Source organism: Guillardia theta, assembly GCF_000315625.1.
Source record: "Guillardia theta CCMP2712 unplaced genomic scaffold GUITHscaffold_19, whole genome shotgun sequence".
NCBI classification, from domain to species: domain Eukaryota; class Cryptophyceae; order Pyrenomonadales; family Geminigeraceae; genus Guillardia; species Guillardia theta.
Window position 1 is genome coordinate 446,382 of NW_005434655.1, and position 13,873 is coordinate 460,254.

At 57.8% G+C, this 13,873-nt stretch overlaps 4 protein-coding genes across 4 annotated transcripts; 1 reads left to right on the plus strand and 3 right to left on the minus strand.

Moving 5' to 3' along the window:
* Positions 1-126: 126 nt before the first annotated feature.
* Positions 127-2,045, minus strand: GUITHDRAFT_136258 (hypothetical protein; the record flags this gene model as incomplete). Its single annotated transcript, XM_005836002.1, has 3 exons — positions 127-354; positions 409-474; positions 624-2,045. The coding sequence occupies 3 exons, from the start codon at positions 2,043-2,045 to the stop codon at positions 127-129; spliced, it is 1,716 nt and encodes a 571-aa protein (XP_005836059.1).
* Positions 2,046-2,972: 927 nt separating this feature from the next.
* On the plus strand, positions 2,973-3,376 carry GUITHDRAFT_105163 (hypothetical protein; the record flags this gene model as incomplete). Its single annotated transcript, XM_005836003.1, has 4 exons — positions 2,973-3,028; positions 3,072-3,150; positions 3,197-3,269; positions 3,315-3,376. 4 exons carry the CDS (start codon positions 2,973-2,975, stop codon positions 3,374-3,376), a joined length of 270 nt encoding a protein of 89 aa, XP_005836060.1.
* Positions 3,377-6,314: 2,938 nt separating this feature from the next.
* Positions 6,315-6,675, minus strand: GUITHDRAFT_151610 (hypothetical protein; the record flags this gene model as incomplete). The annotated part of the gene is made up of 3 exons (XM_005836004.1): positions 6,562-6,675; positions 6,462-6,518; positions 6,315-6,347 (listed from the first exon to the last, which is right to left on the minus strand). Coding segments are annotated over exons 1-3 (163 nt in total), but the record flags the coding sequence as incomplete, so codon positions are not given.
* Positions 6,676-7,026: 351 nt separating this feature from the next.
* GUITHDRAFT_136260 (hypothetical protein) lies at positions 7,027-13,844 on the minus strand (the record flags this gene model as incomplete). The annotated part of the gene is made up of 26 exons (XM_005836005.1): positions 7,027-7,188; positions 7,354-7,410; positions 7,915-8,172; positions 8,227-9,529; positions 9,573-9,621; positions 10,213-10,257; positions 10,324-10,369; positions 10,543-10,644; positions 10,782-10,838; positions 11,046-11,096; positions 11,146-11,218; positions 11,381-11,494; positions 11,552-11,628; positions 11,874-11,955; positions 12,010-12,094; positions 12,179-12,241; positions 12,365-12,419; positions 12,516-12,553; positions 12,723-12,777; positions 12,829-12,895; positions 13,192-13,241; positions 13,286-13,363; positions 13,407-13,454; positions 13,513-13,621; positions 13,668-13,756; positions 13,836-13,844. 26 exons carry the CDS (start codon positions 13,842-13,844, stop codon positions 7,027-7,029), a joined length of 3,222 nt encoding a protein of 1,073 aa, XP_005836062.1.
* Positions 13,845-13,873: the final 29 nt, after the last annotated feature.

The following is a 13,873-nucleotide window of genomic DNA, read 5'->3' on the forward strand; positions in this document are numbered from 1 at the left end:
TTGTTTTCCAGGCAAGGGAGTATGATTTCAAGGCCCCGCAACCATTTGCTCAAGAAGGACATTCTTCAATTGTTTCCTGTCACAAAGGGAGTTTCTCATGAGTGCAAGGAGGCGCAGGAATTGTTGTCAGCAGGGAAGAAGTTCCAGCGGATTGGAAACCTGCACCGCGCGCTGGAGGCACTGCACGAGGCGCTCTACGTGCTGCACCAGACGTGTGGGCCAATCCATACGTCCATCGCGTCGTGCTACTCGACATTGGCTCTCGTACACCAGCAGATCGGGGACTTCGCGAAACACCCATGAAATCAACACACAGCAAGCGACACTTGGAAGATCCTTCCGCTCCATCGTCACCTACGCCGCTGTTATCTTCCCTCCTCCTCCTCCTCCTCCTCCTCCTCCTCCAACCTGTATCTCATTGAGTTCTCCGAGTACCAGCACCTCAAGCTCGGTCCTCTCGCCAATCTCAAGCGACTGAGTAAAGAGCAAACAATCAGAATCGATGAGGAGAGGAGCGATCGAGGATGAGCTGGAGGGTGGGAAGAGGAGAGAAGTTGGACGAATGGAGGTGAGAGGAGGAGGAGCAGGAGGAAGGAGGTGGGAGGAAGAAGATTCACGAGTACCTTGATGAGGATTTCTTTCATGCGTATCTCTGTCTCCAACTTACTGATCCTTTCCTCGGCTTCTCGCGCCTCTTCCTGCTGCCACCCCACCTGCTTCTTGAGCATCTTGTTGTCCTCTTGTGCGGCATGCAGCGAAGCCTCCGCCTCCGCCCTCTTCCCCTCCGTCTCCTTGAGGCTCTTGCTCAACATGCTCGCCTGCAAGCTCAGCTCCGTCGCTCGCATGCTCAGATCCTCCAGCTGCTGTCCAGCAGCGCTCAGCTCTTGCTTGGCCTGCTCGAGCTGCTCCTCCACGGACGACAGAGAACTCGAGAGCCTCTCAACCTTCTCCTGCTCCCCTCTGAGAGATTCGTTTACGCTCACAAGCGCCTCCTCCTGCTCTCCTGCTCTCCTCTCGCTCTCCTCCAGCTTCTTCGAGACTTCTTGTTCCCTGATTCTGATCTCTTCTAACTCTGCACCCAGAGCACCTTCCCTCCTCCTCCCCTCCTCCTTCGCCTGCTCCAACTCGACCTCCACCCGCATGTTTCGTTCCTGCAGATCCCGGTACAAGTCCTCAAGCGCTTTCAGCTGCTCGTACGTTCGCTCAACCTCCTGCGCATCGTCTTCGTGCGGAGACAGACTCTCTCTGACCTGTTTCGTCTCCTCCTCCTCCTCTTCTCTCCTCTCCCTCTCTTCCTCCCCCGCCTCTTCGTTTCCGCTCGCCTTCAGATCAGACGCGGGAGACGAGGGGATGGAAGCAGAAGTTTGTTCAGGGAGTGACCGTTTGGCTGGTTTGAGACGAGGAGGCGAGGAGGAGGAGGGAGAAGAGGCTGCTGCTCCTGCCAACTGAATGTTCAATATCTTCTTGTTGAGGCTTCTTCGCTCCGCTGAGAACAGTCTCTTCTGCTTCTCCCCCGACCTCTGCAGCTCGCTGATCGTTCGCTTCTGCCTCGCTGCCTCCTCCATCGCCGCCATCTTCGCTTCCTCCAGCCCCTCCACTCGTCTGTTCAGCTCCTTTGTCTTGAGCTTTTCCGCCTCCAGCAGGAGGAGGAAGTGGCGGAACATCTCTTGCTCGGAGGAGAGCTTCGCTTCAGTCTCGTGTAGCTTCACTGCTAGTCGCTCCCTCGTCCTCACCTCCTGCTCGTAGTCTGCCAGCGCCAGCGCTCGCGACACGTCTGCCTCTGTGATGAGCATCCTCGCCTTGGCTACCAGCATGCGCTCGATATCTCGCTCGGCTCGCAGCAGCGTCTCCTGCTGCCTCCGCTCCCCAACCTCCTTCTGAAGCTCCTCCACCTCCCTCGCTCTCTCCGCGCTCTTCTTCCTCTCCTCCTCCAGCTTCGCGTTCAGGCGGTAGAGGATCAGAGCTGAAGTCTGTCGCGACGTCTCCGCGTCATGCCGATGTGACCGCATGAAGGCGTCGAGACTTCGCGCGCCCTCGAGCTCCATGGCAGGACTCTCCCTCCACGCCTCCATCAGATGCCCCGCCTCCTTCCTCCCTCGCTTGTCCACGTTCATAGTCGGCGAGGAGGCGAGAGAGCTGGGGCTAGCCGTGGAGGATCTGAGGGGCTTGAGGGAGGGGAGGGGAGGGGAGGAGCTCTGATGCCGGTGCTGTCGCTGAGTCTTCATGCCCATCCGCCGATAAGAGAAGAAAACTTCATGGCTGCTAGCAAACTAAATGAGGCGAGGGAGAGAGAAAGACAAGCAAGTCGGCATCCTTTTCTCTAGACTATCACAACTCGTGAACCCTCATGTAATCTTACCATGCAATACCTCTCCTCCTCCTCCTCCTCCCTTGCTCCCCCCCCTGGCTTTGACCTCTGTTTTACTGCTAATTACTCCAAATGATCAACTCCTCTCCTCTCCTCTCCTCTCCTCTCCTCTCCTCTCCTCTACTCTCCTCTCCTCTCCTCTCCTCTCCTCTCCTCTCCTCTCATCTCCTCTCCTCTCCTCTCTTCTCATCCCTTCGCTCCTTCATACCTCGTTCCCAAAGTTTCTTGTCAAGACATCAACTGACGTCCTTGACCACCCCCCATTTACCCAATCCTTTTCACCCTTTTAACCAGGTAGGGTTGATCGCATTGTGGGGATGAGGGGTTCAGTATGGCGGGAAAGCGATCGACCAGGCAAGCAGAGGGGAGGAGGGGAGGGGAGGGAGGGAGGGAGGGAGGGAGCGAGGGAGCGAGGGAGCGAGGGAGCGAGGGAGCGAGGGAGCGAGGGAGCGAGGGAGAGAGGGAGGGAGGGAGAGAGAGAGGGAGAGAGGGAGGGAGGGAGAGGTGATCAGGTCGTGTTTCTTCACAGGTCTTCACTTAAGCCTGTGAGTCTTTCACGCTTCCCTCCCTCTCCAACCTCTTGAAGAATTCCATCCTTGCCGGCATGAGCGCCTACGGAGGAGCCGCAGCGCTGGTGGTGAACAAGCAGGAGACGGACAGGTCAAGGCCAGGGCACGTACGGCACTCCTCATACTCATGGCAGGGAGAGGAGAATCCGACTTAGAAAGCAGGAGTTTGCAGCCAAGAATTACTCGGAGAAGAGCCTTATCCCAGCGGAACAGGTTGCTCGCTGTGTTACTGGCTCTGGGTGCTGACGGCACATGTCAGCCTGGGACAGGATCAGGGTCTCAACTTCCAGCGCTGTCGCATGGGAGCAGGAGGGTTCCTTCAGCTGGCAGCGGTGCTCTTACCCCCTCGAGTCTTGTCGTTGACCTCGACATGGCAGAGAGTTCGAGGACCCGCGATGAAGTCTACGAGCAGAAGCGAAAGCGATTCTTAGAGCTGTGATGCACTGCTCCTGCTCCTGCTCCTGCTCCTGCTCCTGCTCCTGCTCCTGCTCCTGCTCCTGCTCCTGCTCCTGCTCCTGCTCCTGCTCCTTCCCCTTCTTTTCCTTCCCCTTCGTCTCCTTCCCCTCCTCCTCGCCACTCATATTGTAGTCCTGGCCCTCCTTCTTTCCCGCCTCCTGTCTTCCTCGCGTTATCCTCGCCGCTGCCTCCCGCCCTGGCGTTCTCTCTTGTGAATGTTTCTGATCAGACAAGCGAAGTTAAGGCCCGAGGAAGCGCAGCGAGACAGAAATCCCTTCGCCTGCAGCAGTGAGAGCAGCCCGATGTTGATGTCTCTCACTTGCTCGCTCAGCAGATCTTGTGGTCGCTCACCATCAAGTCACTGGAAGCACACCCGAGGTCGAGTCAGAGCAAGAGGTTCAAGCTCAGAGAGAATGGCAAAAAGATCCGAGCCGGAAGGATGAAGACGACACATACAAACATGGAGGATACGATGATCATACTGATCTCGTACGTCGACAACGTGACGAGAGGAACGTTGAGATGAGGAGGGAGAGGGAAGAGGAGGTGAGAAGGGAGAGGGAGGACGAGAGGAGAAGGGAGAGGGAGGACGAGAGGAGAAGGGAGAGGGAGGACGAGAGGAGAAGGGAGAGGGAGGAGGAGGTGAGAAGGGAGAGGGAGGAGGAGATGAGAAGGGAGAGGGAGGACGAGGAGACACGATTGAAAAGGGAGGAGGAGACGAGATGGAAGAGAGAGGAAATGAAGATTAGAAGGGAAATGGAGGAGGAGAAGATGAGAAGGGAGAGGGAGGAGGAGGACAAGGTGTCGAGCGTTAGCGAGAAGATGGAGCTGGCGCGCAAGAAGAAGCTTTATGCGCAAGAGCTGCAGCAGCAGATGCAAGAGAAGAAGCTCGTCGTCGACTCGCTCGGCAGAGACAAGAGAGAGGAAGCGAGGGCCGAGAGGACGTCAAGATGGAACGACGAGGGGGAGGACGACAGGACGTGGTCATCCGGTGTGCTGGAGAGCTCCCGGAGTCAGAGAGGTGAGAGCGACAAGAAGAAGGAGTACGCGGAGTTCTTGAGGAGCCAGATGAAGGAGCAGGAGATCAACCGGAAGAAGAGACTTTCGGAGGGCCCGGACATGCGCTCCGATGAGCTCTCAATGCTTGATCAGCTCTATGCCAAGAGCCATCATCTTCCTCCTTCTCAAGCCTCTTCTCGATCAGCTCAGCTCTTCTCCCAGCAGACCCGTGACCTGCTCACCACCATTCCAGCTTCAGCTCATCCTCCTCCTCCTCCTTCTGCTCACACTCTTGCGGCTCCTGTTACCTCCGCTGCTGCTGCTGCTGCTGCTGCTGCTGCTGACCCCCCTCCTCTATCTGCCATGTCTTCAACTGCACGTTTTTCTACTTCTGCACCTTCCAACCTCTCCATGACCGCCCTGTCTCCGACCTCTTCTCCTGGAGGTCTGCCAGAGGAGATCGCAAAGCACCGGGAGCAGAAGCGGCTGGAGTATGCGGAGGAGCTAAGGAAGCAGGTGGAGCTTGCCCGGAGGAGGAAGGAGAGGGAGAAAGAAGAAGAGCTGGAGAGAGAGAGGAGAGAGGAAGAAAGACTGCAGCGAGACATCGAGATGGAGAAGCTTCGAGCTCAGGTCCCTCGCGATCAATTTGGCAATCCTCTCAAGGCGTCTCACGTGGTTGCCAATGCTGCTCCTGCTGCTCCTGTGGCATCGAACCGAAGGGAGTCACGGTTGACGGAAGACCCCATGGCTTCTGGTGCAGAGAGAGAAGGCAGGGGAGGGAGCCAAGCTCGAGCGGTGGATCAGGAGCAGTACAAGGCTGAGCTTGAGCTTCAAATCGAAGAGAGGAGGAGGAGGAAACAGGCGGAGCAAGAGAGGGAGGCGGAAGAAGAAAGAAAGGATGCAGAGAGACTTGAAAGGCAGCTTGCTGAACTTGCGGCGAAGGCTGAGATGGAGGATACGAGGAGCCAGCGAGCGGCGAGCAAGTCCGAGGCGGAGGAGGCGGAGAGGAGCATGGGAGGTAGGCGTCCTCCGGCTCTTGACGTCAGCTCTCCTGCTCCCCATTGGAGCCAACCAGACGTGGACGAGAGAAGAAAGAGGGCGGAAGAGCAGCAAGGGAAGTACACGAGCGAGAACCTGGGGAGGAGGCTGAGGATGGGAAGGCAGGACGATGGGGATGAGGGAAGACAAGGGGGAAAGGGAGGAGGGCGAGGACGAGAAACGCCCAGTGAGGACGAGGAGACGTTGCCGGACATGCGCTCGTTGCTGGACTTTGCTCGAGAGGGAAGTGTGGAGGAGACGCTCGCGGCGCTGCGGCGGTGAGTCGCTTCCTCCTGTTCTTTCATGTGACTGAGAATACAGGGATCTGTTGCGCGAGCACTCGAGGCTGCAAGCTGAGCTCGGGTTGCCAGTCAAGGGGTTTCCCTCCTCCTCCTCCTCCTCCTCCTCCTTGCCGCTCAAGAAGTTTGCTCCGGTGCCCAAAGACTCGCTACGAGATTTTTTGCGACGCGAGCGAGAGAGACCTCTGTTGCGAGCGAGGGGAGGAGGAGAGGAGGAGCGAAGGCAGACGCCGGCAGCGAGCAGAGGAGAGGAGTTGCCTCAGCTGGAGCCCAGCTCGGGGTTGTCAGACGATCTCCCGCACACGAGGTTCCCGGGGATCACTCGTGACGACCTCAAGTACTTCGACCCCCCGCACCACAAGCCGCGTCCTCCTCCCCTCCCTCCCTCCCTCCCTCCCTCCTTTCTTGGCCCGTCTGCTCCTTCCCCTCTCCCTCCTGCTTCTCTTGCCCCCTCTGCTGCTTCACTTCTCCTGCCGGAAGACTTGAAGTACCTGCGGGGCTCGAGGGATCGCGAGTGGCTGGCGGACGAGCGGAGGCTCAAGGTAGCTGGTGGGAGGCCGACTGAGCCCAAGGGAGACGGCGAGCAGCCCTGGAGCTCTCAACCTAGACTCTCAGCAGGTCACAAAGTGCGAGGGAGCGAGAGGGAGCGAGAGGGAGGGAGAGACGGAGGAGGAGGGGGAGGGGGAGGGGGAGAAGGAGAGGCGCAGAGGAGGAGTATAACTTGGGAAGCAGATGACTCGCGAGAGCACGTGCAGATGTTTAGAGGAGTCGATGATTCACTGCAGTCTGGTGAGGAAGACAAGACAAGGATCGAGCTAAGCTGGTGCGACAGGAATACTAGCAAGCGATGCAGTAGGCGAGGAGGAGGAAGAACAAGACTCGTTTCTTGCTGGGACTCTCCCGATCGCCTCCTCCCTTGACATCTCCGATGCTCAGCTGGACTTGTTGCGGAGGCCGAGGAGCGTGCAAGAGGTGAATCGATCGCTAGCTGGAGCTTCAGTCTTCGTCCAGTCAGCAGCAGACGTCTCGCTCTCCTCTCAGTCTGCTGGCGGCAGGAGCGACCAGGAGGTCTCGTCCCTTCGTGACCTCCGAGGGCCGAGCAACAAGTGACGCCTCCTCCTGGACTATCACGTGCTGACGTCTGTGCAGGGACTTGCGAGGAGCTGACGACGAGCAGGTGAAGCCCGACCTCTGCTGGGGGTCTGCTGATGGTGAGAGAGCGCAGGTGGACTCGTTGCTCAGGAGCTTCGTGGAGGCGGGAGGTAGGTAGCAAGTTGTGTATTAAATGTCTTAAATCTCACAGCAGCTCCTCGAGACAGAAGGTGGCGGTCTGGGTGACCCCCTGGTGTCGCGAGTGCGTCTGCAGCGCCTTCTTGAGCAGCTCCACTCCTCCCTTGCCCTTGACGCTGCTCCTGTTCTTGTCGTTCCTGAAAACCAGCCCGCACAAGGCCCCGCACGCCTGCTCCACCACCTCCGGCTGGTGAAGGAAGTTCTTGAGGGCAGAGAGGACGAGGTCGATACCTCCCTGCCTCACGATCGCCTCCTTGTTCTCCTTGAGCCCGTTGAGGCTCCACAGGGCCCCGCATGCGTGCAGCTGCAGCTCCTGGTTGGCGCGGAACTTGACCATGGCATGAAGAATCACTGGGATCCCTCCGGAGCTCCCGATCACTCGCTGGTTCTCCTGAATCAGCGCCAAGTTCTTGAGCGCGCCGCAGCCCTGCTCCTGCACCCGCCCGATCTCGCACATCCTCATGGCTTTGAGGATGAGCTGGATCCCTCCCTTGGACGCGATCGAGAGCTTCTTGTCGTCGCTGATCGCGAGGTTCCCCAGGGCTGTGCAGGCCCGCTGCTGGATCTCAGGAACGTTGGGGTGGAGGACCATGAGCTTGAGGATCAGGTCGATCCCTCCTCCCCTCGCGATGTGACTCTGGTTGCTCGAGCTCCACGCAAGGCTTGCTAGGGCCGTCAGCCCTCGCTCGATGAGCGACGGGGCGTCCATGTACGACTCCATGGCCTGCAGGATGATCTCGATGCCTCCCAGCTCCGCGATCTTCTCCTTGTTCTCCTCGTTCACCCCGATGTTGCCCAGCGCACCGCAAGCCTGTTCGAGCACGTCCATCCTGGTTGGATGCGCTTTCATGGCCTCCACGATGAGGCTGATTCCTCCTCGTCTCCCCACCTCAACCTGCACCTCCTGGTTCGACACCAGGCTCCAGATCGCCCCGCACGCGTTGCACTGAAGCCCTGAGGCCTGCGGGTGTCGCTTCATGGAGGAGAGGATCGCGATGACTCCTCCCTTGCTCAAGATCTCCCGCTGGTTCTCTCGCTTCAGCCCGAGGTTCCCCAGCAGCCCGCAAACTCGCTCCAGCAGCAGGATCTCTCCTGGGTGTCTGCTCATGGTTTCCAGGGCATACTCGATGCCTCCCATTCTTGTCACCACCTCCTGCTCTACGCGTCACCAACTGACCCCAGCAGCCTCTCCAGCAGCCTCTCTCACCTTGTACTGGTCCTGCACCGCCAAGTTCAGGAGCGCAGTGGAGCCCTTCTCCTGCACGTCAGGACACTCGAGGAAGGCGGCGACGCAGTCGAAGATGAGCTCGATCCCCTCGCTCTCTGCGATCATCCGGCGGTTCTCCTCCGTCACCGCGAGGTTCCCCAGCAGCGCGCACTTCTCTCGGTCCAGCTCTCTGCTGTGCTCCATCCCTCGCATCCTCCGTACCACCTTCCCCGTCGCTCCCTGCAGCGACATGTGCTGGTTGAACGTCTGCCGTGACATCAGGTTGCTCAGCAGCATAAGAGCGTGCTGTAGCAGGAGCGCGTCGGAGGATCGCTCGAGCACTTCCACCACCTGACTGACGTGGCTCCACTGCAGGCGCTCACACTGCTCGATGGTGGAGTAAGTCAAGGAGGCGCTGAGAGCGAGAACGATCTCAAGGGTGAGAGGATGATCCTCGAGCAGCCCGTTGAAGAGGATCAGGATCGCCTCGTCACTCACGCGCGACTGCTTGCTCTTCCCTCCCAGCAGCCACAGGATCAAGCTGCTGCTCTCAACGATGCTCCTCCTCGACTGATGCGCCTGCAACGCCCGGCTGACTATCGCCACGATCTCCGCGAGCTCGCGAGCACCCAGAGACACGCGGAGATTCTGCTGGGGCCGCAGCAGGTCATGACCGAGGAGAGAGAGGAGGGTGCGCAGGCCCTGATCCGCCACTCGCTCCTCGCTGATGCTCTTGTCTATGCTGCTCAAGATGACCTCCATGTCATCCCTCGTGACGTCAGCGTAGGAGGCCGAGTGCACACACTGACTGATGGCGCTCAAGGCCGTGACGTGAGAGTCTTGGTGGTTGGGGGAGAACTCGAGGACTGAGAGGAGCGCGCGAACAACTTCCTTGCTTGTGCTTCCGTCCCCGGGGCTCTGCTTCATGTCCATCAAGATGCTCCACAGTGCCAGGCACCCGACGCTGAGCACGCTCATCTCCCCGCGGAATCGCTGCATGGCGTCCAGGCAGGCCAGCAGCGATCGGTTCGCGAAGTAAGGTTTGAGCTCCGAGCCTCGGCCGCTGAAGATGCCGGACAAGGCCAGCAACCCTCCTCTCTGCACCCTCGCAACGTCCGCATGGCACTTGAGGCTGTCAAGAACAATCTCGCAGGTCACCTGAGCTGTGCTGGGGTCCAGCTCGGAAGTCGCTTCTATGAGGCAAGAGGAGATGGCCATCAGCCCCTGCAGGCTCAGCGTCAGCGAGAGGTCGCGCGCTCTCTGCTCCACCTTCTCTTGCAGGTTCACGTTCGTCTTGTACCGCCTGCCTCCCGGTCAGCGTCTGCTCTCGCCTCCTCCTCCCGCACCTTAGCGCCGCTATCACCTCCACCAATGCTCCTCCCCCCCCCGACGAGCCTGCGGCATTGGCGCACAGGGTGTACGCCTCCTCCTCGGAGGCAGGCTGCCGATCCTTGCGCACATTCAGAAGCAAGACATGGTGCGGGAAGAAAGAGGAAGAAGACTCTTTGCTCCATAACAAGATGAAGGGCAGTGATGAAGTTTCACAGAGGAAATAAGACAAGGGACGTGGTTGATGGCGGAACAAGGATGTCAAGTTGGGATGAGAGACAGAGAGGAGGGAAGGAGAGAGCGAGAGATGACAAGCAGGGAGAGTGACGAAGAGGGTGGCAAGGATGCGAGAGAGGTTGGAAGGGTAGAGGGTAAGGAAAGTGAGTGAGTGAGAGAGTGAGGAAGAGGAGGAGGAAGAGGAGGAGGAAGAGGAGGAGGAAGAGGAGGAGGAAGAGGAGGAGGAGGAGGAGGAGGCGTGTGGGAAGGCATGTTATATGACATATGAAAGAGATTCCTGTACATCTAAGATGCAATGGTGGGTTGATGAGATGTCTGAGGGAGGAGAGTTCTTTACTGTGTGAGAGGAGAGGTGAATTGTTTGTTTTGCTCTTCCATTACGACGTGCTTTGCATCTGAATGTGACAGTACTGGATTCACCAGAAGAAGGAATCATGAGCTTCGATGCGTAACGACAGATCGCTCCTGTAGGGCCGTCGCTCGTAGTGGGAGAGAGGAGGAGAAGGAGCTAGTGCACATTGAAGGCACTACCTCCTATGAACTCACGTAGGATCGAAGTAGAAGCGACGGGACTCTCCTACAGCAGCAAGAAGCCCGTCAGACGCACGAAAACGAGAGGGAGATGAGGGAGGAGGAAACACTGAAATAGCGGAGAACAGAGAGAAAATGGGATGAGATGAGATGAAGAGAGGGGGTTGAGGAGAAGGCGGAAATCTAGTAGTGAAAGCACCATGACGAGTAGACACGGACCTGCCAGGTAGGGAAAGTGTCGAGCACGGCGAGGAGGTGCGAGCACTTGACGAAGTTGTCATTGTCAGGAGGAACAGTACGGAGAAGCTGATCGAGTCTTCCCTGAAGAGAAACGTAAGGAGGGAGGGAGGGAGGAACAAGAGAAACAGGGAGAGGAGATGGACAACGGGCTGCGGCGGCGGCGGAGATTAGGAGAGATTCGAGGAGGGGAGAGGAGGGTGGGCGCTTGTTCTGCTCACCTTAAGGATTGGGAGTTCGCAGTGCATAGCAGAGTTGAAGATAAAGTCGGCTTCGTTCTGATGAGGAAAATCCACGTGTGTTCTCCCCTCCTCACGTTGCTCCACATCGATAGAGTCTGAAATACCATCATCACTCCTCTCCTCTCCTCTCCTCTCCTCTCCTCTCCTCTCCTCTCCTCTCCTCTCCTCTCCTCTCCTCTCCTCTCCTCTCCTCTCCTCTCCTCCCTTGATTCACTCTTTATCCTGATTTTGACCGTAGCTCACCTTAGCTGCATTGTTTCCTCGGAAGAGATAATCTCTTGACATACGTCGCGCCTGCCTTGCAGCTCATCTCCTCCTCCTCCTCCTCCTCCTCCTCTCGTACCAATCTGTGGTCGGTGGTCTTGCAGACATTGAAGTCATCGAGCTGCAGCGTCATGATGGGTGAGATGTAGACCCTGAGAGGGAGTCAGGACAAGACAAGGAGAAAGAAGGTCGAGGCTAGCAGCAAGTCCGAGGAGAGCCACCAGAGCTGGTAGAAGACGAGAAAGGGAGGAGAGGAGGTGCAGCAAGAGCCAAGAGGTTGAGAAGAGGAAAGAGCAAGGGAAGGGGATCAGTACTTGAACTTCTCGTTCTCAGGGATCTTTGAGGTGTAGTTGGGATTGAGCGCGTGAATGCCCTCGATGATCAGCGTTCCTCCCTCCTCCAGCTTCATCTCCTTCCCTGGATGCTCCCTGGCCCCCTCCTCAGGTCTCCATGACCTCCTGCTCCTCCTCCACCTCCTCCTTCACCTGTATCCTGTCTTCATGTTGTAGATCGGCGTCATGACCTGCACTTGTCTGTGAACGGCACGACCTTGCTGAGCAGCCTGATGAAGAAAAGGAGAAAGAGGCAGCAGAGCACAACACCAGGGGGGAAGGCCTGCAAGAGCAGAGGGGGGAGTTGTAGCGGGTGAGGGTGTGGTATAAACGACGAGGACGGTAACTGCGGAGGGAGAAGGGAGAGGAGAAAAGGGGCATGGTTACAGAATGAGGAGAAGGGCAAGAAGCTGAGATAGGAGGCTGATCGGGCGGGGAAGAAAGGGGAGGAGGCGGAAGCGAAGAGGAGGGAGACCGTCTCTCCATGAGTCAGCGCCATGATATGCTCCTGAACGAGTTCGACGTCCATACTCTCGATGGAGTCGTAGTCCACATCCCTTGCATACTCGTCACTGCCTCCTCTCCTCTCCTCTCCTCTCCCCTCCACTTACGCTCTGTTGTGTCTGATCTGGTACTTGGGTTGACGGTCCAGCGGCAGGTAGTAGTGATCCACAGTGAGCGGCATGGAGGACACACCTGAATCACACGTGAGGACAGGAAGGAGACGGAGAGAGGAGGAGGAGGAGCAAGCAAGGGAGCATTAGAGGCGTGGGGGAAGACCTTCAGTACGGAGGGCGAGGGAGAGCTTGTGCGAGAAGGTGGTTTTGCCGGAAGCCGTGGGGCCTGAGTGCTGGTGAGAAGAAGAGGAGGAAGAGTGTCAAAAGTTGCCTGCTATGCAGACAACCCGAAGGCGATTCGACTCTGCAGCATCGCAGTGAGAGCGCTTAGAGGAAGCAGCGCTGGTACCGGCTCGCTTTGCTATCTGCTTTGCGAGCTCTGAGATCTTGTTTTCCAGTCGGACCTGCACGTTGGAGTAAAGGGAGGAAAGGAACAGAGGAAGGAAAGCAATGAAGTGCAGATGGAATACAAGGGAAGAGGGAAGGAGAGCTCAAGTCACCTCGCACGCATGGATGTACAACTTCTGTGCTCCATCTCCTTCTTCGACATCACACAAGTCTATCTTATGTCAGAGACGCACTTTCTTCCCCTTCCCCCTCTTCTCTCCTCTCTTCTCCTACTCTCCTCGCCTCTCCTCTCCTCGCCTCGCCTCGCCTCGCCTCTTCCCTCTCCTCCTCCTCTCCTTTCTCTTCTCCTCTCCTTTCACCTGCGCTGCAGTTCACTCCAGTCTTTTTGGACCACTCTCGAAGCTCGAGTATCGCCTGCAGCTAGATCAGCTGCCTTGCCCCTGCTCTCTGGCTCCTCTAGCTCACGCTCGTGATGGCTGGTTGATCGACGAAGCGAGAGCCGTAAGTGAGCATCACGCCACCCTTGGGGTATCTGCAGAGGATGGAAACAGCGAGGTGAGAAAGAGGAGGAAGACGAGGACGGGGGAGATGTGTGGGGGAGTGGAGAAGAAAGGAGACCGCTCTAGGATTGTGGATGAGTTGGGAGAGCAGGAGACATATGGTGGTGGAGTAGGAGTTGGACAGGAAGGAGGGGAGGGAGAGGAGGAGCCTGCCAGCCCCACATTTGGAGGTCGAAGGGGATCTTCTTCAACTTGCCGAGGCTCTCAAACACAGGGAAGAAACTAGCGCGGTGAGCTCAGTCGCCTGCTCAGCCCTCTCCTCCTTCACCTCAGACGGAAATGGGGCTTCTCTTCGATCATACAAACTTTGACGTCTACCTGCTGCATGCTCAGCGACTCGTGACCCGTCAAGTGTTCCCCACCATCCCTCCGATTGGGATGCGAGAGGAGAGGAGCTTTGCAGCGATGAATTGCTCCTTCTCGATGAAGTATTGCAGCACCTGCTCTCCCTTCAGCCCCTCACCACCCCTTGCATCTCCAAACCTCCTTGTACGGCCTCTTCTCCTCGTGCACCTTGACGTCTCTTGCTACCTGGTCAACCTCAATCAGGCAACGAGCATCGGCAGCGCAGCTGCATCTGTCGCCTCACCAGTTGCAGCATCTCCGCCTTGATCATCTCGAGCTCGTTGTGGTGCACGGCCTCGATGCCCTGGATCCAGTACCAGTAGGCATTTGCGATCGAGTACCCTCCTTGAATGCTGAGGCCTCTGGGTCAGTAAACCAGAATCAAGCTCATCGTCGTACCTGCGGTCGGGAAAGATTTTCTCGCAGGCAAGTGAGAACAAAAGTCTTAGGGTCCTTCGATAAAGATCCGCGTCTTCTCCGAACAGGTACTTCGTCACCCGTCAGGTATCAGATTTCAACTTTTTCCTGGCCTTCTCTTCTTACCCTGTCCAGTCCTGTCCATCACACCTTCTCCATTCTCTCCTGCTCTTCTCTCCCTCCCTCCC